The 20,944-nt window shown below is 53.3% G+C and overlaps 1 protein-coding gene across 1 annotated transcript; it reads right to left on the bottom strand.

Moving 5' to 3' along the window:
* Positions 1–1,543: 1,543 nt before the first annotated feature.
* On the bottom strand, positions 1,544–20,225 carry CCDC15 (coiled-coil domain containing 15). Its single transcript, XM_064524377.1, has 11 exons — positions 20,115–20,225; positions 18,694–18,859; positions 15,937–16,086; positions 14,967–15,164; positions 13,766–13,882; positions 9,709–9,873; positions 8,267–8,386; positions 6,149–6,252; positions 3,272–3,451; positions 3,042–3,190; positions 1,544–2,075 (listed from the first exon to the last, which is right to left on the bottom strand). The coding sequence occupies exons 2-11, from the start codon at positions 18,844–18,846 to the stop codon at positions 1,954–1,956; spliced, it is 1,458 nt and encodes a 485-aa protein (XP_064380447.1). The 5' UTR covers positions 18,847–18,859; positions 20,115–20,225; the 3' UTR covers positions 1,544–1,953.
* Positions 20,226–20,944: the final 719 nt, after the last annotated feature.

The raw sequence follows: 20,944 nt of genomic DNA, 5'->3' as shown, positions 1-20,944 counted from the left end.
TAAACGAGGGGAAAAAAAAGCAACGGCCGGAGGCAGCGGGATTTACAGACCCCGGGCACCCGCGGGCGAGATGCCCGATGGCGAGCGGCCGGCGGCGGGGAGGGAAAACCAGGGCGGCAGCTGAATTTTGGCCCCGGAGCCGCCGGCGGTTCCGGATCGCGGCGTTTCCTCGCCGATAACAGCTCGCGCTCGAGAGCCAAAGCGAAAAAAAATTAAAAGAAAATAGGCGAGCGTGGCGCACTCGGAGGCCCCGGCGCCCGGCCGGCCTTCCGGCCTCGGTTAATATTGGAGAAGGGAGGAAGCGGGGCCGAGGTGACCCTCGGCACGCCGCCGGGTCCCGGCGATCTCGAGGCGGCCGGCGGTAAAAGTTAACGACGGGTTATGCCGCGACCTCTGGTCCGGGACGCCGTATCAGGACTTGCGACTTTAGCCAAAAGCCGTTTGCGCCTCGGGCTTCAGAGGGAGGAAAACACGAGAGAAGAGGAAAAAAAAAAAGAAAAAAAAATGCTTACTGCGGTTATTGGGGCCTGATAATCGGCTCGCTATCGGGTACCGATAAGTAGCTCGCTCTCCGGTGGCGCTTGCCCTATCAGCGATTCCTCCCTTCTCCGCATCCGGCGCGGCGCGGACGGGACACACCTGCGATAAAGCCCAGTGGCTCCCTGTGACGGCCCCGTGCTGGAGAAAACCAGCAGCCTCCCAGCGGGATCGGCCGCCGTCTCCGAGGGAAACGGGATTGAGGTGGTTTCAGGGACGGGCCTCGCTCCGGCATCGCCCTCCCGCGGCGAAGGCACCGTCGGGAGATCAAACGCAGACTTTTGCCGGGACAAAGCTCCTTTCAGGAGTGAACTCGGGGAGCATCGCTCCGGTACTTATCCGGGGGGCTCTTGTAGCAGGAGAGATCCTCAGAAATACCTCGCGGCGGCCCGCGAACGATACGGAAATCGGGAGCAGGGGGGCAGAGAGGAAGAGGTGGGCAACCAGGAGGATCTTTCGGCGACGAGCCGGCTCACGCCAAGCGCTTCCCTCGTGCTGCTAGCGCCAGCGACCGTAGGCTGGCCAAGCGCCCGGGCTCACGCCTTCGGGAAGGTATCGAGGCGAGCAAAGGTTGGGCCCTCCGAGCCCCGCTGGCTGCCGTCCACGCGCTCTGCCGGCAGCTCGGGCGCCCAGCGGCGTGTGAGTCAGAGGGGACAGCAAACGCCGTCTCCCCGGGGACTCGGATCGCTTCCCAGCTCAAAAGCCGGCACTGGACTTCCCCCTGCCCAGACGCTGAGCGTCTCCGCTCCATCCCCGAAGTCACCCTCACCTTCTGGGTCCCAATGTGCGCGAAAGCACCCAAACCTTAGCAGTTTGGTGTCTCCTACTTGAGTTGTTTTGGAGCTGCTGCTCCAAAGTCCTTCTGCCTCTTTCCCCAAGGCTCTGGAGGGGAAGAAACCCCGCTCCCCAAAACAGCGGGCAGCACCTCTCAAAGTGATCCCAGACGCGTGGCACGAGCGAGCTCGCAGGCGATGACCGAGATGAATTCATACTCACCCCAGGCATCTCATTTCTCCTTATTTCACTTTATTTCTCACTCCAAGGAGAGAAGAGAATCACACACACACGCTGCAAACGGTTCGTTCTGCAGCTGAAGGCCAAAATTCAAGTGTCGGCTTATAAACGAGGCGGGACGGCGGTCGGCTCCTTCACACCTACCGTCACCCTGCGCTTCTGGACAGCGGGAGCAGCGGGGTCAGGGCTGCAGGCGAGTCGCGCGCCCCGAGCAAAACCAAACGCCCCGAGCGCGAACAGCAGCAGAGCGGACGTCCCTTTGCGCTAGGCGACCCCGGCCAACGACAAGCAGCAGGCCGCGGCGCAGCCCCGCTCCTCCGTTCGCGCCGGGACACGGGCGACGTCTACTTACGACGCGCCCCGGGGCGGTCGGTGAAACGCGGGGCGATTCGGCGGCTCTCTTCACGGGTGCTTCGCAGAAGGAGCGCAGAGAGCGGCAAAGCTGCGGATCGGGAGCCTCGCCGTCGAATTCCCGTCCGCGAGGTCGCAGGACGAGACGACGGACTGCAGAGCTTGGCTGTACGCTGAGCGAGAGAGACATCAAGGAGCAGCGTTAAGTGTTTTATTTACAGCCAAAACCAGGGGTCACCTTCAGAGCCATTTACCGTAAACCAGAAAGAGACAGAAGATCTGGCGTTTAAGATAAGCCATCGCGTCCTGCCTGAAGTTTTCCATATGCTTGTTTGCACCCTGCAGACTCTGCCTTCACGATTACAAAGCGGTTCACAAGCCAAAGATTTTTTTTTTTTTTACGAGGCCGATTTCTGCAGTTTGCAAAGCCACCTAAAAGACGACTGCCGGTTACTCAGCCAGGTATTTTGGCAAGCTGTAACAAAGATCGGAGCGCTCTCCTCATATGCACGGCCGGAGACAACCTTCCCTCCCGTCCCGCTGGGTGCGAGATTTCCAAAAGCTGCTTGTTTTCCGTGCCCTTAAACGAGCCTCTTTTGCAGTATCCTCATGGTGGTTCTCCCCCCCCATCAACGCACGTATTACAGCGGCATTATTTAATGTGCTAGAAATAGAGGCTGGTATTTTGCTGAGGATCCCACCGGGAGTTTCCTGAAGAGACAGGGGGTGGTTAGAAGAGAAAAAAAAAGCAGCAGAGCACCCGATTTCTCCCTGAGCACCGCACTCGAGTCTCCCCGAGTTTTGTATTAGTTAAACCTAGCAGCTGGCGCACATCTGTGCAGTATTATGAGACATACCTGAAGCACAGGGTGGGGGAAAAAAATCTAGTTAAATACAATGTTGAGTCTATCAACTGCCGTTGTCTGAAGTCCCTAAGTGAGTGCACGCACGAGTATCTGGGCCCTCTCCGGAGTATGTTTATAGCCCTGGCAGCCGCAAGCTGCTCTGCACAGCATCAGCGGCTCAGGACCACGGAAACATCCAGCCAGGTTTGATTTCTCCTTGTAAAATCCGGGATCACGGACAGCTGCCCGCTGTCACCCGGTCTACGTCACTTTGCTCTGAAAAGAAGCTCCTACCTTTGTGGTTTTTGTAGAAGACACAGTTGTTGGCACAAGTATCTGGATGGGAGTCCCAGAAATCGGACCCACAGGAGCACAGCGGAGGCAAGTCGATGTTGCACAGCTTGATCTTCTCCCTCATCTGGGCTCTCAGAGCTTCTACGTACCTACAAAGGACAAAGCGTCCACGCTTGCCAGCAACGTCTGGCTTCGCACGAGGAGAGGGGATCCAACCATTACCAGCTCACCTCATGTATTCCTTATTTCGCTGCTGTTTTTCCTTGATCTTCTTCAGTCTCCTCTCCTCCAGCTTGAGCTGGGCCAGGATTTCGCAGGTTCTCTCCCCCGAGCAGGGTTCCTGCTGCTGAGCCATCTCCTGCATCCTCTGCTCCTCCGCGCGACGCTGGTTCTCCTTCTTGCTCTTAATCCTGCGGACACAAACGCCTTTATTTCCTCCCACGTGAAAATAGCACACTGAACGCTCTCCTTCCCTCCTCCTGCCTGCTCGTTTCCTCACCATCGTGGTCTCCTTGCAGCTAACCTCCCACATCCCCTTTACATGTGCTCCTCTTTGAAAGCGTCACTTGCAGCTCTCAAAAGAAGCTCCCGAGATGCTCTCCTACCCTTCAGAAACCAACAGCGGTGGTCGGGCTCTTACATATCCCTCAGAAGGAACAACAGTCCTCCATATTCAGCAGGCCAACAGCTTCCCAGCCCCATCTCCCCCACTTTTGACTTCTCCGGGAGAGCAAACTCTCCAGCACGCTTGCAAGGCGCCAGAGAGGTCCGCGGGCTCTGGGGAAGGAGTCGGTACGGGATGCCCCAAGAGGCCACCTCCACCGAGAGCTTCCTCTTTGGATTTTGGCTGCTGAAAGCCAGCTGTCCAAGCTTTCCCAAGGCCTTGCTTGGAGATCTACTTGGTCCAGACAAGACACGGGGCAGACCGGGTCCTACCAGAAGCCGTCCTTGCCGTTCCCAGCACAGGGAACGCGCCAGGGCTGTGGAGGAGTGCCAGGTGCGGCAGACAAGCTCCAAGGATCCCACACCTCCTCTAAACAGGCCAGAAGCTATTTTGCCCCGTCTCTCAGAAATTTAAGGGTACAGAAGTGTCCGAGAACCAGCCTGGGAAGACGTAACCCTGGGCTGAGACACACCACTGTATTCTCGGTGCCTAAAGAGGCATTTTCTGCCAATTTTTTCCTCATCTTCCTTGCACGTATGCGGCACTTGAGCCCTTTTAGCGGAATCTGGGTTGTATAAATTCACAAAAACGCACAGCACATTCCCCTGACAAGCAGCTATTACGCAGCACAAAGACTTTAAACCGAAGCATCTGCCATTTTATTTCTTTTGATGAATACCAAATGCAATAACATATTATACACCAATCACTGCCAAAAGTCATTCAAAAATCAAAGCTGGGTAGAAGCCAGGGGGAGAAAGCATAATAGAATAAGACGTTTCGGATGTTACTCCAGTTGGTGGGTCAAATACGTACATCGAGAAGGAAAGTGCCAAAGCCAAGCTTCTCTAGTCGAGTTATAAACTCCAAAAATGTCTTTTAAATGAAGTGGTAATACAGCCTTAACTACACCACCATAAATCTTCTGCTATAGAAAGTAAGGCCAAGGTCAACTTAGCTTTATGCTAAGTAATTACAAAACCAGCTCTTTTCTGCACATGCTCTGAGCGGCTCGCAGGTCTAGCAATGCCCCTAAACTAGAGGAAAAAAAAATAAGAAAAATAAAAAAATAAGAAAAGATCACTAACTAGAAAGCCCCCTGGTGTCTCGCTAGCACTTCCAGGGCAGGAAAGGGACTCCAAAGCTCTGAAAGCCAATTTATACTTGAGGAATGTGACTGGAGAGACTTTTCTTTGGAATTGCAATTTCTCGCCGAAAAGCGACCACGAAAAATCCCGGCTCTTCAGCCACAAGACCGCTGCACAGGCGGAGATCTAGATTTAAAGGCTTAGTCTTTTATTCTGCGGCCAGTTTGCCCACTCGGAGCGATCGCAGCTGGTTGTAGGTGACCCGCTGTAGCGTCCTCTGGGTTATACCCCTTAATCTAAGCCTAATGGGAGGCCAAATCCTGCCCTCGCAAGCCGGCGCTGCTCCCACAAAGTCTGCCCATGGCAGAGCCGGCAGTAGAGCGCGATACGGCCACAGATTTGCATCGTTTTGTTCTAGAGGAAGTCAGAAATCTAGAGTATTTTTCATGTTTTGACACGAGCTTGCAGAGCTCCTCCTTAAGGACCTCCTTAAAGGAGAAGATGGCTGAGTCACCAAATCAAGAACAGATACTTTTACACAGATATCCAGTTCTCAGCTCTGGAACAAATGCTAGGAAATTTTTATTAGGCTATATACATTCTCCTTAAAGGAGATGACTGAGTCACCAAATCAAGAACAGATACTTTTATGCAGATAGCCAGTTCTCAGCTCCGGAACGCATGCGAGGAAATCTTTTTTATTACGCTATATACATTTATAGCCGTGAGAGTGAAAGGCCCATATAAACACCTCAGAGATAAGACCAATTTACCACCAACGTGAGCATGGACCACAGGGTCTGGCTTGGTTCCCCAGGTAGCCACGGCTCGGTGAATCGCAGCTCTCCCAGCCGGAGATTTCAGTTCCCAGCTCCTATCCAAGCTGTGCTGGGACTCAGAAATGAGAGAGAAGTGCTGAGGAGCTCCAAGGTGGCCCAGAGGTCCCTCTTCCTGGGTTAGAAGAGTGGATCCCACCCCAGGGTTAGCAGACTGGGTACAAAGAAAAGCGAGGAAACAGCCTCAGCTTTTACAGCGGGCACTTGCAGCACTGGGCTTCCTTCAACTTACTCCTTGATTTTTTTTTTAAGTAGATAAATTTGCCTTTTGAATCTATCAGGACCAGTTTGCTGCAAATGAGGAAGAACACTACTCGTCACATGATGTTTGTATATCACTGGAGAGTCTTTTTAAAGCATCTGCGTTTTGGTTACCAGGCCGCAAAAGGGAAGTGGGAACCAGTGCCAGCGCACGAGACCTTTCCAGCCTCGAAAACGGCCTGCTCACCTCCGCTCTGCCTGCCCCAGCCACGAGCGAGGGCAGCACGGAGAAACCGGCGCTCATCAGCGCTTACTCACTTGGCGATTCGCTTCTGCCGCTCTTTCTGCCTCTGCTGTTCCTTCACCTGCTCCCGCTCGATATCCATGAAGAGGCGCCGGTATCGCAGGTACTCGTTCTGACGCTACGGGAAAGAAGATACAGCTCCGAGGAGGACATCTTGGTATGGGCAGTAGTATCTGTATCAGGCAGCATCGGTGCTCAGCTCGGTCGCTGCCTGGAGCTCCTGCCTGCGAGGATAGAAACCTCCCTCCCTCCCCAGCGGATCCTCAAACATCTCCTAGCGCACGTGCTCCAGCTTCTCCTCAGCCCTGGAGAGATGGTGCCTAGCTACGAGAGGAGGACCGAGACATCTTGGAGCATCAGAGAGCTTTGTACCGACACCCTCAGACTGAAATTTCCTACAGATGGAAACTCTTCATCTCACAAATTCCTAAATTCATGCTTTCTGGACAGTACAAGAGCTAGTTGCCGCTACACACCGCTAGATGAGCGCTACGAGCTACAGCCCAAGAGCTTCTATCAACCAGGGGACCAGCGGTCCCCTGCTGTTCACTGGAGGAAACCTGTGATCTCCCAAGAAAACAAAAACAATCAAAAAACCCACAAAACAGCCCAAGAGTTGGACTCCTGAAGTGAAACGAGTATCATGGATGCGACAGACTCATTGCCGAGACAAATCCAAGAGTCCTGAGGAACCACAAGTCTCCAACTGACCACATGGAGATTTTTAGCACCCGGGACTTCAGCTTTAACCCCCAGATGTAGCAAGGGTAGGGAAACCTTCTGGTTAAAGCTCACATCAAAAGCCCTCCCAGCTCCATGGGAAGTGGTCAGTACACAGCTAGTTTGATCTCCACCAATGCCAGAAAATTTGAGGCGTGGATTTTGTCATCAAGCCCGAGAGCTTTGGGCTGGGCTGGGCCATCTCGCCTTTGAGAGAGCTGGAAATAAAGGTGCTCAGGAGATTGCCGGGCTGACAGTGGAGAAAGCTGGATGGAAAAAGACCCACGAGGGAAAAGAGACTGCTGCAACAGCAGTTATCTCCAGGTGGATCACAGCCAGGGAGAGAGAAAGAAAGTGGCTGAGGGAACCGATGGGGGAAGGAATAGCCTGACAAACCCCAGCTGCTCTCATACCTTCTAGAAACCACAATCGGATTTTGGGTCAGTTTGCTAGAAAGGCATATAGAAAGAACCAAAACGCAACCTGTTCAAAGTCCTGTAGAGTTTTAGGCTATAAACTGCAAGGAAACCGGGAAATGAAGAGGGATTTAAAGTCAGAAGGAAGCAGGTAAAAAGAAAACGCTTCCTTCAGGCATCCCAGACTGACACAGTCTCTTTGGATCCCCTTCATCAGCAGAGCCAAACCGTCTTGGACGCAGCCCGATCGGTCTTCGCCATCAAATCAGGCTCTCAGCGTGCCACAAGAAAGAGCTGAGCCCCACTGGTGACACACAATAAAACCCAGCAAGCTTAGACCACTCCTGAATCAATTTAAAATAAAAACGAGAAAGTTGTTTTGCTTGAACAAACAGAGGGAGCCCCATCTGCCAGCCAAGAGGGAGGTAACTTCTTCAACCGCTCCACTCGCTTGCGCGGGGCCTGCTGAGAGCACAGCCAAGGGACTTCTGCAAGCGTCAGGCCCGCGTGTTACGTGCTGATACAGCAAAAGCCTTTTTATTCCCAGCCTAATACCCAAACGAGATAAAGTGGGTATTTATTTCTTTTTTCTTAGCCTTTTTGGCAGCTCCTCTCCCTGCACGTAACTGTGGAAAACAAATGGCAACACTTTTCAGCCTTCATCGATGAACTATGCTCATTTCTCCCAAAACTATCGTACTCACTATTACTCAGCTTGAGTATTATTCATCCTTCAGTATTATTCAGCTTCCAGATTTTGCAGGAGGAGAAGTAACGGTTGCAATTATGGACACAACTGACCATAGAAAAGAAGGTGATAGGTTTGCTCAAGACCTGAGATGTCACCAGCACTGATGAACTTACAAAACTAGCAGCTGCTTCCTACATCAGGGCTGTTCCTGAGGTTTATCTGAGCTAGCAGCATGCTCTAGGCTCAACACCTTCCAGGCCCGAAATGGTGACCCCACAGCGAGGACTTGGCACTGGTGGACAAACCTGCTTCTTCGTTTCCTCTCTGTCCACACCAGCCCAGAGCTCGAGGGGAGCGCGGTAACCAGTGGTCGGTCTCTGGGGAGAGGTGGGCAAGCTTGAATCCTTCACTGATCCGCCGCAAAGCTGAAAGACAATACGAGAGGGCAACATCAGCACCTCGACAGTCAGGTTTCTCATCTTCCCTCAGCAAAGTCCTCCTAGCTGGAGAGGAGTCCTCCATACGCAATCCCTCCAGCCTTCACAGGGTAACACCTAGCGCGTGCTGCACTTGCTCTCAGGGTATAGCTTGGCATCTCTTCCCCACCACCGGTCCCAAGGGACGTGCTCTACATCTCTACGTGGCAGCATGAGCACAAAAGCTTTGTCAAAATGCCTCCGAGACGCCCGCGGAGGAGTTTTCCGGTTTAGTTTAAATATGGATTCGTAACCCACCCCGCAAGCTTTTGTTCTGAACTTCACGGATTACAGGAAAAACTCAAACGTGGTAACAAAGAAGAGGGACCTGGGAGTTGAACGACGCCTCCCAAAACCTCAGAACAAACTTCCCCCCCTTCTTCACTACCTTCGCCTCAGTTGCCAAGCTGGACTTCTGCTCTCTAGCTGGACTAATCACCGCGTAAGGGTGACACTGCTATAGCCGTGAAGTATTTGCTAACTCCTCAAAGTAACGCGCAGGGTGAAACATTTCCCCAGCCCAAACACTTAACAAGGAGCTGCCTAAAAACAAAAGAAGAATCAATAAACTCCATTCGCGCAAGCAGCTCCCCGCTGCCTCTACGGGAGAGGTTTCACCCCATCCTGCTGCCTGTGAGCCCTCGAGGCAAGGGAATCGCAGCGCGATTGCGCGAGTGAAGCCAGCTCGCTCATCCGAGGCAAAGCTCGTCTCTTTTATAGGAGGTTTCCAGCTGATTTGAGGCACCCGCCGTTCTCCCACCCCACCGCTGCCTCCAGCGCGGGCAGCGGGATGGGAGAGGCAGCTGCAGGTCCTCCCCGCTGCGGCGCGGGGTTAGGTTGAGCATACGATGCAATTGCAGCCTCAGTTTCAGATTTCTACTGAGCACCAGCCAACTGGCGTGACTAGGCAGGCACGCATGAAGCTCAGCTTTGGAAGCCACAGCTGTAAGATTAAAGCAGTAAAAACAGTAATGTGGAAATAGCACAGCTATTCCGAAAAAGGGGACGCAAGAGTCAGAGCTCTCGTCCTAGTTATATCCACTAACAGTCAGACATTGATCTTGTGCCCACAGATCAAGAAATAAATTCGCAAGCGCCTTCCCCTGGCCAGTTTAGACCAAAGGTGACAGTAGGTTTAAGAGTTAATCAGACCTCAGGCAGGAACTGAAACAGATGATTAAAGCAGACTTGCTGTCTCTGCTTAAACAAGCCCAAAGCCCCCAAATCTGAAGCTCTTAAGACCAACTAACCCAGCCCCGTACGAGTCTTACTTTTTCAAATTCAATTTTGAAGTAGAAGCCATCTTCTTGCGCAGCCTGATGCGGGGCAGTCGCCTGGTCTTGCAGTTCAGCTGGAAGGTCGTGATGTCCGGCTAGAAGAAACTCCTCACCCTCATCTTCTGTAGGTCCTGGGGCGGTCCCGTATGACACCGGTTTCTGGAATAAAGAGGAGGAGACAGGTATAAATATGAAGTTTAGACGCCGCTGTGCAGAGGGCAAATGCAACAGCCTAGAGCGCGGTCAGAAGACACTTCAACTCGAGGGCACTTGTTCTGTAGAGCCAGCTGAGATCTGGCAAGCAGCAACGCAACACGTTCAAGCATCACCGAAGGGCACAAGAGCCGGAGAATCGGAACTAGGAGGATAACTTGTGACTACGTTCTCGTAGACTGCAGAAACAGAGGGACAGATGTGTGCGGGGTGAAGGGAAGGAGAGGGAACGACCTCTCCAGACACCATTTTGCAACCGCGGAGATTAGGGGTGGCTGGGATCTCTCGAGGGACACACGAGCACTCGCTCAGATGGTAAGTGGGCAGGCTACTCGATCGCCGTTAACAATATTTTGAGAGGCAGCAGATTGTTTCCTGCAAATTAGCAACCAAAACGCCAGAAGCAAGCTCTGAGCCAGGATTTTAGTCTGCCTTGCTGCCCCTCCAGCCGGCTGCAAAGGGAGACGGGGAACAACAGGATCGTTCGTGGGGGGAGAGGATGGCTCGACAGGAGGACGGCGGGTCAAGGCAGCGATCGCTTTAGACGGCTGTGCTGCCACGCCAGAAATGGTGAGGACAGCCTGGAGCCAGTTTAAACATGAAGTTATTTAGTAGGCACAGGAACTACCCTGTCAATTCTGGCAGAAACACGGCACAGGAGAGCTGCTTCAGTAAGGACAAGGGAGTAGAAAGAAACAGTTGTCACTTTGTAATACTAAGGACACTCTGAAGCCCAGACCGTTAAAAGGAAATTAAACTGCTGAACTTCTTTGGACAACAATCAGTTGGGGAGAAGAATTTGGGCGCTGTCGTGCTGGGGACCTACAGCAGTCCACCAAGTGGCTGTAGACTTTGAACAGGATCATCTGAAACACAGGAGAGGTAATTTCCACTCCATTACCTTGTAGCGATCTGCTTGGGAAGGGAATGCAGCAGGGAACAGACCATCCAGCAAGCTCTTTGAACGCTTTTGATCTCCAAAGAAATCTCTGGGAGAGGGGAACAGCAGAGATTTCAGGAACACAGACTTCTTGTTTATTGATCTCAGCGAATGCAACTCTTTAGGGGAAGAATGAAAAGGAAAAAAAAGGTGGTGGGGGGGGAGGAAAAGAGAACTGAAGGAGAGGTGGCAGTTCCTTTAAACGACGCTAATTGAACAAGCGCAAACTACCCCGCTGCAGTGGAAAGACATGAAGCGTAGTGAGACACGAACCTGGCCAAGTCCCAAGCTCTTCTTGTGCCGGCGATCAATGCGAGCACAGAGGAAATGGAGCACGGGTCAGATTACTAAAAGAAGCACGTAGGAGACAACACGAGCGCGCAGGGACAAAAAACCAAAACAAGCAGCAAAAAGGCCAAAGCCCTAAGCGAAACAAGAGACATCAAGGTAAGGAAAAAATCATGCTTTTTGTGAGAGACACTAAAAAAGGACTCGCTACTCCAGGAGAGGGGCGGCTATCAGAGGACACCAAGAAGAACCAAAAAGTGTTTTATGCTTTCGTCTGAGCAAAGAGCAGCAGCAAGAAAAATCTCTGACTAGAACTGGCAAGAAAAGGTCAGATTATTCCTAGAAGTAGAGGGGGTTTTTTTATTGGGCAGGACGTGTCCTGGGATATCTCCAGGACTGGCAGACAGGCTGCTAATGATCACCTTTGAGAACCTGTAGAGAGCAAGGATGGCCCATCAGACCAGCAGAAAAGGGCAAGAGTAGTGTTTATCTTTATTTAAAGGAGGGGAAAAAAAAAAAGGAATACTAAAGAGGAGAAACCAGGGATTTTAGCCTCCAAAGCTTAGCTCTCACTTCTGGAAAAACAAGAAGAAATCATCCTGCAAACTGCTTGTAAGCAGCTAGAACACAACAATATACACAACAAGCAACATGAACCTGTCCAGAGCAAGCCGCATCTAGCTGGTTCAAATTTCTCCTACAACAGAAGAACAAGCCTCACAGAGAAGCGAGCAGCAGGAAACATCGCTATTTTAGCCTAGTTTTAGCCGTGGCCTAATTCCCCGTTTTTGTGAGCATACTACAGAAAGATGTGTTAGATGAAACTATAATAAGTGAGGTGCGATACTGATTAAAACCAATATTCAGAGTCCATCTCAGTAGCTCACTGAGAAAATGAGAGGAAGTATTAACTGGGCTCTACTTGATAATTTCATTAACCACCCGGGCGACAGGAGAAAGAAATATCTTGATTACATTTGCAAACACCCCCGAGCTACATGAAGCTGCAGAAGTGTTTGAGAATAGGCTAAACACACCTGCGTTCACACCAAAGAAAGGCCAGGAAAGAAACAGAAAGCAATTCAACAAGGACAAACGCAAAGGGCAAGGTAGCATGCTACAGCGGCGATACTCCAGCCGACAAGTCTACAGCAGCCTCTTGCGTTTGAAGAGAAGGGCATAAGCTGTTGTCCTTGTCCTGTCTACTGTGGATACGGAGAAACAGGCATTCATTACAGGAAGAAAGATTCGGATTATCATTAGAGATTTTTTTTTCCCCCCTACTGTCTCGGAGTACTAAAACAGACTAATGCAGTTAATCAAGATATTCCCTCCTGGAATAAATTGCCTAGGGAAGCTATTAAATCCTCTTTGCCAGAGGTTTTAAAAAAGAGGTAGATTAACATTTCTCAGAAACAATAAGTACGGCAAGTTTCGGGTAGGGGGAAGGACAGGATGGCTCACAGTCCCCCCCCAGCCCTGTTTCTTAGTGCCGTGGATGGCTTGTCACAGGACTCCCCCGCCACACATCCCGCAACTTCTCACTGTCTTCTCTAACCATCTGGCTCGCATGGGCAGTCACTGTATTATTCATGCGAGGCTTCACTGCTGCTAATAGCCAGAAACTGAATCACTCCATCTTGCCGAGCAGTTTGAATGCATCAAGGATTTAAACAGAAGGTATGTTTAGCATTTAAACTATATACGAGATTTCTGAGCCCATAATTACACGGCTCCTCCAGCTCTTTTCCACAAAGCTGGCTTTCTTGGACAGAAATCCAACAGCACACAGAGGGGAAAGAGCCAGACCAGCCCTTTGTAAAAAAGGCATCTTCTAGATAACAGCCAAGACCTACTGCACCTTTGATGAAGCTGAAAAGAGGATCCAAGAATTACAAGATGGGCAGCAAACTGGCTCCAGAGGAAGCAACGAGACAAAATACCAGGTTGGGTTGCTGCGGGACCCATTGAAGGACAAATGCTATCCTTGTTTCAGAACAATCTTTGCACAGAAGGCAAAATGACACAAACACGATGAAACTCAACAGCACAAAAGGTCGGGCACTTGGGACTAACCCCCGTACGCAGCTACCACAGACTGCTTTGGAGGAAAGCGATGTTCACCACCAACACTTTTCCCCCAGAGCCAGCCTGGGGTGAGGAAAGCCCTCCAGATCTCTGCCACCCACGTGAAACATGGGCTGATGCAAGGGAAACAGTTGCTGAGGTTTGTTGAAGAAGCAAAGGCACAGAAAAGGAGGCTTTATCATTACATTCTTCCCAGATATCCAAGGCTCATATCACCACCTAAGCTTTTAAACCTTTTTTGAAGTCTTATTTCTAGTTTATCTTATCTTTCGTCAGTCTCTGCAAACAGAGATGTTTTCATTCACTTTATCCTGCCGCCTTTCTTTGAACAGGAGCAATAAAAGCAGAGGTGGAGGTGTCTGATGGGACCGAGCCCTCAGGCCCAGTTCCTTTAAATCCCCAGGCCGATTACCAACTCAGTCACAAAAACCCCGTTTGTTTTACCTCTGCCAAAACACCGAGTTATGCTTTGGAGCTGCTGATTAGCGTCAGACCTTCCCACAGCCCGACGCCCTCACTCACATCTCGCCTCGCGCCGACGCTCCAGATGCCGCCGGGGAGCTCGGGGGGCCCCGCTCCGTCGGGCACCGTTCTGCAGGACGCCAGCCGGCGACGGACTTGTTTCACGGTTTTGCTCAGCTGCCGTGAGAGGGAACGTGAAGACAAAACGACAACAGGTCACCAGCTGCTTTCTGCGAGGGCTACGCCAAGAAGCTTAGTGTAACTAAAGAGTCTCCTAACGTATCTAGTGTGAACCAAGCAGAGCTTTGTTGCTTTGCCAAGGGAGTGAGATTCAACACAGAATTTGCTCCTCGAATAGATAAAACACACAAGCGGGGTAACCTGCAATCCCAAATATCTTCCACAGCTGCCCCAATATACCCAAATCCTGACCCAAGCACGGTAAAGGGCTCAGTTACAGCTTGTGCACTCCTGAGTCACGCTCCTGAGGTGCCAAAAGTCCCAGATCCTCGATTCTCATGCCTAGCGTCCCGGAAGAAATGATGTTGATCTGCCCAAAGGGAAGCAGTAGTTCAACTAGAAAAAACTAACTCCTAGATGAACCCAAGTACTTTATCAAATGTCAAACGCGGCGATAAGTATTGCTGTTAAGAAGCTTAAGTCAGTTCCTAACCTGCGTTTCGCAAGACTTCAGGAGCTCGTACGCGAGTCTGCAGAACACAAGCTGCAAGGAGGTGGCACCACCTAGTGCCTCCTCTCCAACAGGACATCGAGCACAGCAACAGGTCATTTTGCAGAGGGGTTGCAGTAGCTTTACTAGAATTTACACAGTAGATTTACTAAAAATGTACTATATCTAGAAGCAGTGCGTCCAGTACAAACACGGCATCCTCAGAAGACATTTACTATCAATTTTGACGCTCTGATGAGCCCTACGGAGGGCTACCACAATATTTAGAAATATTGCCTGCCTTCCATTTCAAGTGGTGACCAACCAGCATGATGAAGCAGGTACGAAGATGTTTAACTGAAGAGGGGAGGCCCGTACAGTATCATACGGCCGCTTACGTAAAGTGCACGTGCTTCTTCTCAACCCAATGACCAGAGGACCTCAACATGCAGGTTCAAGACGTGAAAAAGGTTAATTTCTGTCATGCCCCAGGTGGGAAAGCTGCTCACCACATCCTCCAGCTTCCTATTAATGACCTTGCGACCAGAGACCAAGTCAACTATTCAGGATCCGCAGCCAGAAATCACTCACCTTGGCGGCTTGCTGCTGGAACAACTCGTTTTGCTGCCCTCGCTCCTGCTCTCCAAGCTGCTGCGCGGGGGCCGAGCGAGCGCGGGGACTGCAGATGGCGGAGGTGGGGTTGCTCTGAAACACACACGTGTTCTTCTTGGGCGTCAAGTGCAGCGCCGAGTCCGAGTACCGCAGGGCAACGCAGCTCTCCTTCTCTGCCTGCGGGGACAAAACGCTCGAGATAAAAAGCCACGGGCAGATCTGGAACGACCACTCTAGCCGAGGTCACCCGTGCTGCATGACCCCAGGAGGCTGAAACGGGTCCCTGAGGCAGCTCACACCCGGCTACCGCTACTCCTAGGATTTTATCCTTCCAGCTACAAGAGCTCCCAGGCAGTCACGTGTTACGGCACAGGACACCCGGCAGCGAGTTGCTGGCAAGTCTTAGTGGTGGTTGTTGAAAAGTCAGAAAGGTTATATATATTCAGAGGGTAACGTAAAACAAGCCCGTGGGGGAAATAGGAAAACGGACTCAGCATCAAAGCGTGTTGTTTGCAAGATGTTCGACCGACTGCCCTGGGAAAGGAATAGCAGCAACCAGCTACTCAACCGCTTTGCTCAGAGACGTTCCCATTCACAGTTTGGGGCCTGGCTGTTTTTTAAACTCCACGCATTTCCGTGCCGGGCACCAGGACTCTGCTCTCCAGCTACCGTCCAAGGGAGCTGGCGACCTTTCCACGGGGAGGCAAAGGGCTTAACGCGCCTCGGGGGTCAGAGCAAGGCAAGGTGTCGTGCTGATCTTGCTCAGGGGGTGACTATTTGGAGCCACAGGGCCTGCCATAACCACGGGTTTCCTCGCTTGGTCTTATTAATGTCTTGGCCTTAAGGTTTATAAGGTTTTTTTTCTAAATTACAGAGGGTGTGATGTTTTCAGGAGAGGGCAGCTTCTCCTGCACGACTCCTCCCGAGGCAGGGACAGAGGTTTGCTCACCGCTTCATAGGATCTCTGCAGCTGCTGCTTTCTTCTCATCCTGACTTGCTGATTCACCCTCTGCTTTACCTCTCCCTGGAAACGCCTCAGGCTCGCCGCTTTCTCCCTCTCCTGCTCCTTTAGTTCTTCTTCGACCTGAAACGCTGAAGCCTAGAAGGGGCGAGAGCAGATTTCGGGTTACTTCTGCTACGTTGCAGCAGGACAGCTTGCACTGCCGGTTTCCCTCCCCAGACCCGCAGATACGAGTTGGGCAAGCGGCGCCCGGAGCAAACAGGCAACTTAACATCAACATCTTGTTCCAAACTTGCACAACGACGGCTTGGGCAGTGCCTCGTAAATCACCGCGTACCTGCCCTCGCTAGCCGCGTGAGGGTACAGACAACACACACGTCCTCCCGTGACTGTACCACGGAAAGAATGAAGAAAGAAATGCGGTCGAACAGAGCAATGCCGAGACCCCGCTCCCACGGAAGGATGCTCAAATATTCACCGCCCGGATCGGAAAGCAACAGGTTGACCTCCGATCCCATTAACACCGTGTACAACGTCCCACATCCACTTTTCAGCCGAATGTCTCGCAAGAGCAACGCCGGAAGCGTATCGCGGAAGTCGTTTTCGGACCGCGGCACAGGGAGGGCTACCGCTCTGACGATATTTCTACCCTCTCAAGTAAAAGATTAAAAACACTGCCCTAAAAAAATCAGCGTTTTCAAGGTTCTCGCTTGAAGTCAGGCCAACAATTCAGCTAACGCTGCCAAGCTTTCAGGGAAGCTGCTGCTACGCTCCTGGCCGTCACCACCACGCCGAGAGCAACCACGGCACAGCCTAAAGCAAGGAAATCAGTCTCCAGGGACGGAGCAGAGGGGACCAGCCTGAAAAACAAATTAATAAATGACTCTGCAGAACCTTAAAGAAGTGACCAGCAAGGTTTGCAGAGGCAGTTTGCCACCTACTGCGTGACAGTTTCTAGTTTTATTAATTCCGATGTTCAGTTTTAGTTTGCTTGACGTTAAGCACGCTTCGCGCAGCCAGTAAGGGAATGGAGGAAGACGAGCAGCGCAGAAGGTGACTGGTGAGGAGCTGTCAGGCAGGAGCTCGTGGCTGGCATGCACTGGATCACATTTTGCGATATGCACTGTTTTACAAGCCTCAAAACAACGAGCTGGATACAACCCACATCCCATTTACTATCACGAATATTAACAACAGCACGGCCCCATCGCCACAAGCATGAAAACAGGGAGAATTTTGCGCTATGAACAAAGAAAGTGAGTCGGAGCTACATGAAACCACGCTGAAGGCACCATCGATAACTTGGTGCTCTCCCTGTTCGCAACGTCATTAGCAATTCTGATTCAGGAGGCACTAATTTTTTTTTAATATGAGCCACTGGCCTATAAAAGTGTATTAAATAAGCTCCAATAACCCCGTGCACCTTTGTCACCACCTGAAGGCACAAGGCCTGAGGCGAGATAAGGAACGCCAGCGCGCCCAGCTTCGTGCGACAAAACACGCCGCGCGATAAGCCCCGCTCGCAGGAGGGGCCGCGAATCCGTGCCAGGCGAAACCCGAGCACCGCTGGGCCGTTTCGAGCGCGCTCGACGCCCAGGCTCAGCTCTCGCGGCGAGGACGACAAGTTTCCAGGCGGCCAAGGAGAGGACGCGAAGCCACGGGGCGGTGAAGCCAGCCAGGAGCGCCCAGGCCCCCCGGGAAGACTTCAGCTCCCCGAGAAGTTTCGAAGCGCTGAGCTCAAAGTTGTGCGGAATATGGAGACGGCTCATTTCCATATATTATCTCAACCTTTCAGAATTTAAATTACAATATGGAAATAAATCATCTCCGAAGCGCAAGAGCTTCTGTAACGTTTAGACATTAATTACAGGGGACTGAACTCATCATCCTATTTTTAATGCACTTTTAGTCCTCTTATAATAACCCTCAAAGCAGAAATCCCCGAGATAAGCATCAGCAAAGACTTCCTTTAAGTGTTTCTAATGGGGTGCTGCAGAGATTGGCTCCAGACCCTGAAATATTTAACATTTTTATCAGTGACATGGAATAAAAATCTCAGCTCATTCTTTACAGGTGAACAGACAGGAAGGCGGTAAACAACGCGGAGAACAGAGCGTCGATACGGGGGACCACAGTGAACCGGCCAGCTGGGTAAACCAAGGGTATTTCACACGTGCCGAACGCAAAGTTACAACATACGGGCATGAAAATCATCAAAATCAGTGCTGATAAAACAAAGCGTGTTCAGAAAAAGTGAGAAGATTGGGGGGGAGTAGAAAAATCCCCACAGGGAACAAAAAAAAGCTAATTTTACCCGTGCTACCTTTGCTGGAAGTCAACATCTAGTGACAAGGAGTTGAAACTATACAGTTCCAGCACAGTGCAAATAATTAAGTAATTAAGGAGCATTGATTAGAGCAGGGGCTGGATCCTCCACCTGATTGATTTTTAAAATCGATGGATTTTCCGTTTAAAAAAAATATATATATAGCTTAGTCGAGGGGAATCAATTCGGAGAGGTATTGTGGGCTTGCCAGGCTACAACCTATCTTTCAACCCTACTGAAAAATAAGTGTAAAATCTGCTTTTTTTTTGGAGCGGCGCTGCAGGCTGCCTTCAAACACAGAGATAATGCTCGCCTTCGGCTCCGTCCCAGCCAGGGAAGGCAGAGGAGCCTTCGGAAAGGCTCTTGAGCACGGACAGACGGAGGGACGGCGTCGGGGGAAGCCCGGAGGCGGCACTCACGAAGGCGAGGCTCTGCTCGGGCTCCTGCGGGCCGCTCTCCACCCAGGCGCCCACGGGGGCCACGCTCTGGTTCCTCTCGGCCAGCACCCGCCAGCTCGGCCGTGGGGGTCTCGCGCCGGGGGGGGCCCCCCGCGAAGGAACGGGGGGCGGCATCGCAGGCTCGGCTCTGGGGAAGGGGCAGGGGACAACGGGGGTGGGCGTGAGCACCCATGTTGTACCCCCCCCAAGCACAAGCTCTTCCCACCCCCCAGGCACCCCAGGGTGCTCTTGCAGTGTACTCCCCACCCCCTGGGCACCCCCTACCCTGTGAGCACCCCGCTCACCCCCCAGGCACCCTGTAACCCCTCAGCATCCCCCCCCTCACCCCCAGGGGACTCCCCCCTCATCCCCTGGGCACCCCACACCTCCTCAGCATCCCCCAGGCCCCCCATATTGCCTGGGCACCCCATACCACCCCCCAAAACCCCCTGGGCACCTCATACCCCCACCAAACATCCCCCTCACTCCCTGGGTACCTCAGACCCCCCCCAAACACCCCCCAGGCACCCCATAATCCCCCTCAGCACCTCCCCCACACCCCCGGGCACCCCAGATCCCCCCCTCAGCATCTCCCCCACACCCCCTGGGCACCCCAGATCCCTCCCAAACACCCCCCTGGGCACCCTAGATGCCCCCCTCAGCATCTCCCCTGCACCCCCTGGGCACCCCAGACCCCCAGTGCACTCTCCACACTCTCTGGGCCCTCTGGACCCCATCAGCAACCCTGTCATCCCCCTCAACACCCCTAAGATCCCCCCCTCACCCCCTGAGCACCCCAGACCCCCCAAATATCCCACTCATCCCCTGGGCCCCCCCATATCCTCTCAACACCCCCCCTCACCCCCTGAGCACCCCAGACCCCCCAAATATCCCACTCATCCCCTGGGCCCCCCCATATCCTCTCAACACCCCCCCTCATCCCCTGGGCACCTCAGACCCCCTCAGGACCCCTGTCACCCCCCCGCAGCACCGCTAAGATCCCACCCCCACCCCCTGGGCACCCTAGACACCCCCAAACACCTCCCGGGGGCCCCCCAGACCCTCCCAACACCCCCCCTTACCTCCTAGGCACCTCAGACCCCCTCAGCACCCCTAAGCTCCCCCCCTCCCCCCCGGGCACCCTAGACACCCCCGAAAACACCTCCCTCACCTCCCGGAGCCCCCATAACCTCCCAACACCCCCCCTTCACCCCCTGGGCACCCCAGCCCCCCCCCCCAAACACCCCCCCCACATCCCCTGGCCCCCTACGACCCCCTGGCACCCGCCACCCCCTGGGCATCCCCCCATAACCACCGTGCACCCGGCTGCACCCCACCACCACCCCCCCGGGCACCCACCAGCCGCGCAAGGCCCCGGGCGCCCCGCCCCCCCCTCCCCTCACCTCAGCCCCGGCAACGGCCGCTTCCGCCTCAACGGCCGCTTTGAATCCTGGCGCCACTTCCGCCCTGCCGGCCCCGCCCCCGCGCCGGGCCACGCCCCCCCGCGCTTGGCCACGCCCCTGCTCCGCCCCGGCTCCGCCCCCCGCGCCGGGCCCCGCCTCTCCCCGCCCACGAACCTGGCCCCGCCCCCGCCCCGCCCCTGGCCCCGCCCCCTTCCCCGCTCCGCCCCAGGGCCGCGGGTTCGCGTCCCGCCTCGGCGGGGCGGGGTGGGGCGGTACCGGGGCTGGCCGTGTCCTACCGCGACCCCGCGGTGTCCCCATAGCGTCCCCATAGCGTCCCCATAGCACCCCTATAGCACCCCTATAGCAGCCCCATAGCGTCCCCCATAGCACACCTATAGCACTGCTATAGTATCCCCACAGCGTCCCCCATAGCACCCCATAGCACCCCATAGCGTCCCCCATAGCACCCCATAGCACTCCATAGCACCCCATAGTGTCCTTATAGCACCCCTATAGCATAGCCATAGCATCCTTCATAGCATCCCCATAGCGTCCCCATAGCATCCCCTAGAGCACCCCCATATCATCCCCATAGCACCCCATAGTGTCACCATAGCATCCCCCATAGCACCCCATAGCGTCCCTATAGCACCCCCACAGTGTCCCTATAGCACCCCCATAGCATTTCCATAGCATCCCCATAGCGTCCCCCATAGCATCCCCATAAGGACCCCACAGCATCCCCATAGCACCCCCACAGTGTCCCCCATAGCACCCCCCATAGTGTCCCCACTGCATCCCCCCATAGCATCCCTCGTTGCATCCCTATA

Source organism: Dromaius novaehollandiae, chromosome 21 (genome assembly GCF_036370855.1).
Source record: "Dromaius novaehollandiae isolate bDroNov1 chromosome 21, bDroNov1.hap1, whole genome shotgun sequence".
In the NCBI taxonomy this organism is placed as follows: Eukaryota; Metazoa; Chordata; class Aves; order Casuariiformes; family Dromaiidae; genus Dromaius; species Dromaius novaehollandiae.
The sequence above is the reverse complement of the archived record's forward strand: the minus strand, read 5'-3'. Positions and strand labels throughout refer to the sequence as shown.

Coding starts and splice junctions, on each gene's coding strand:
- CCDC15 (XM_064524377.1), bottom strand. CDS start 18,846: ATGCCGCCCCCCGTTCCTTCGCGGGGGGCCCCCCCCGGCGCGAGACCC. Junction 16,087..18,693: donor CCGAGCAGAGCCTCGCCTTC/GTGAGTGCCGCC, acceptor CGCCCCTTCTAG/GCTTCAGCGTTTCAGGTCGA. Junction 9,874..13,765: donor GCGTCGGCGCGAGGCGAGAT/GTGAGTGAGGGC, acceptor TCTTTATTCCAG/AAACCGGTGTCATACGGGAC.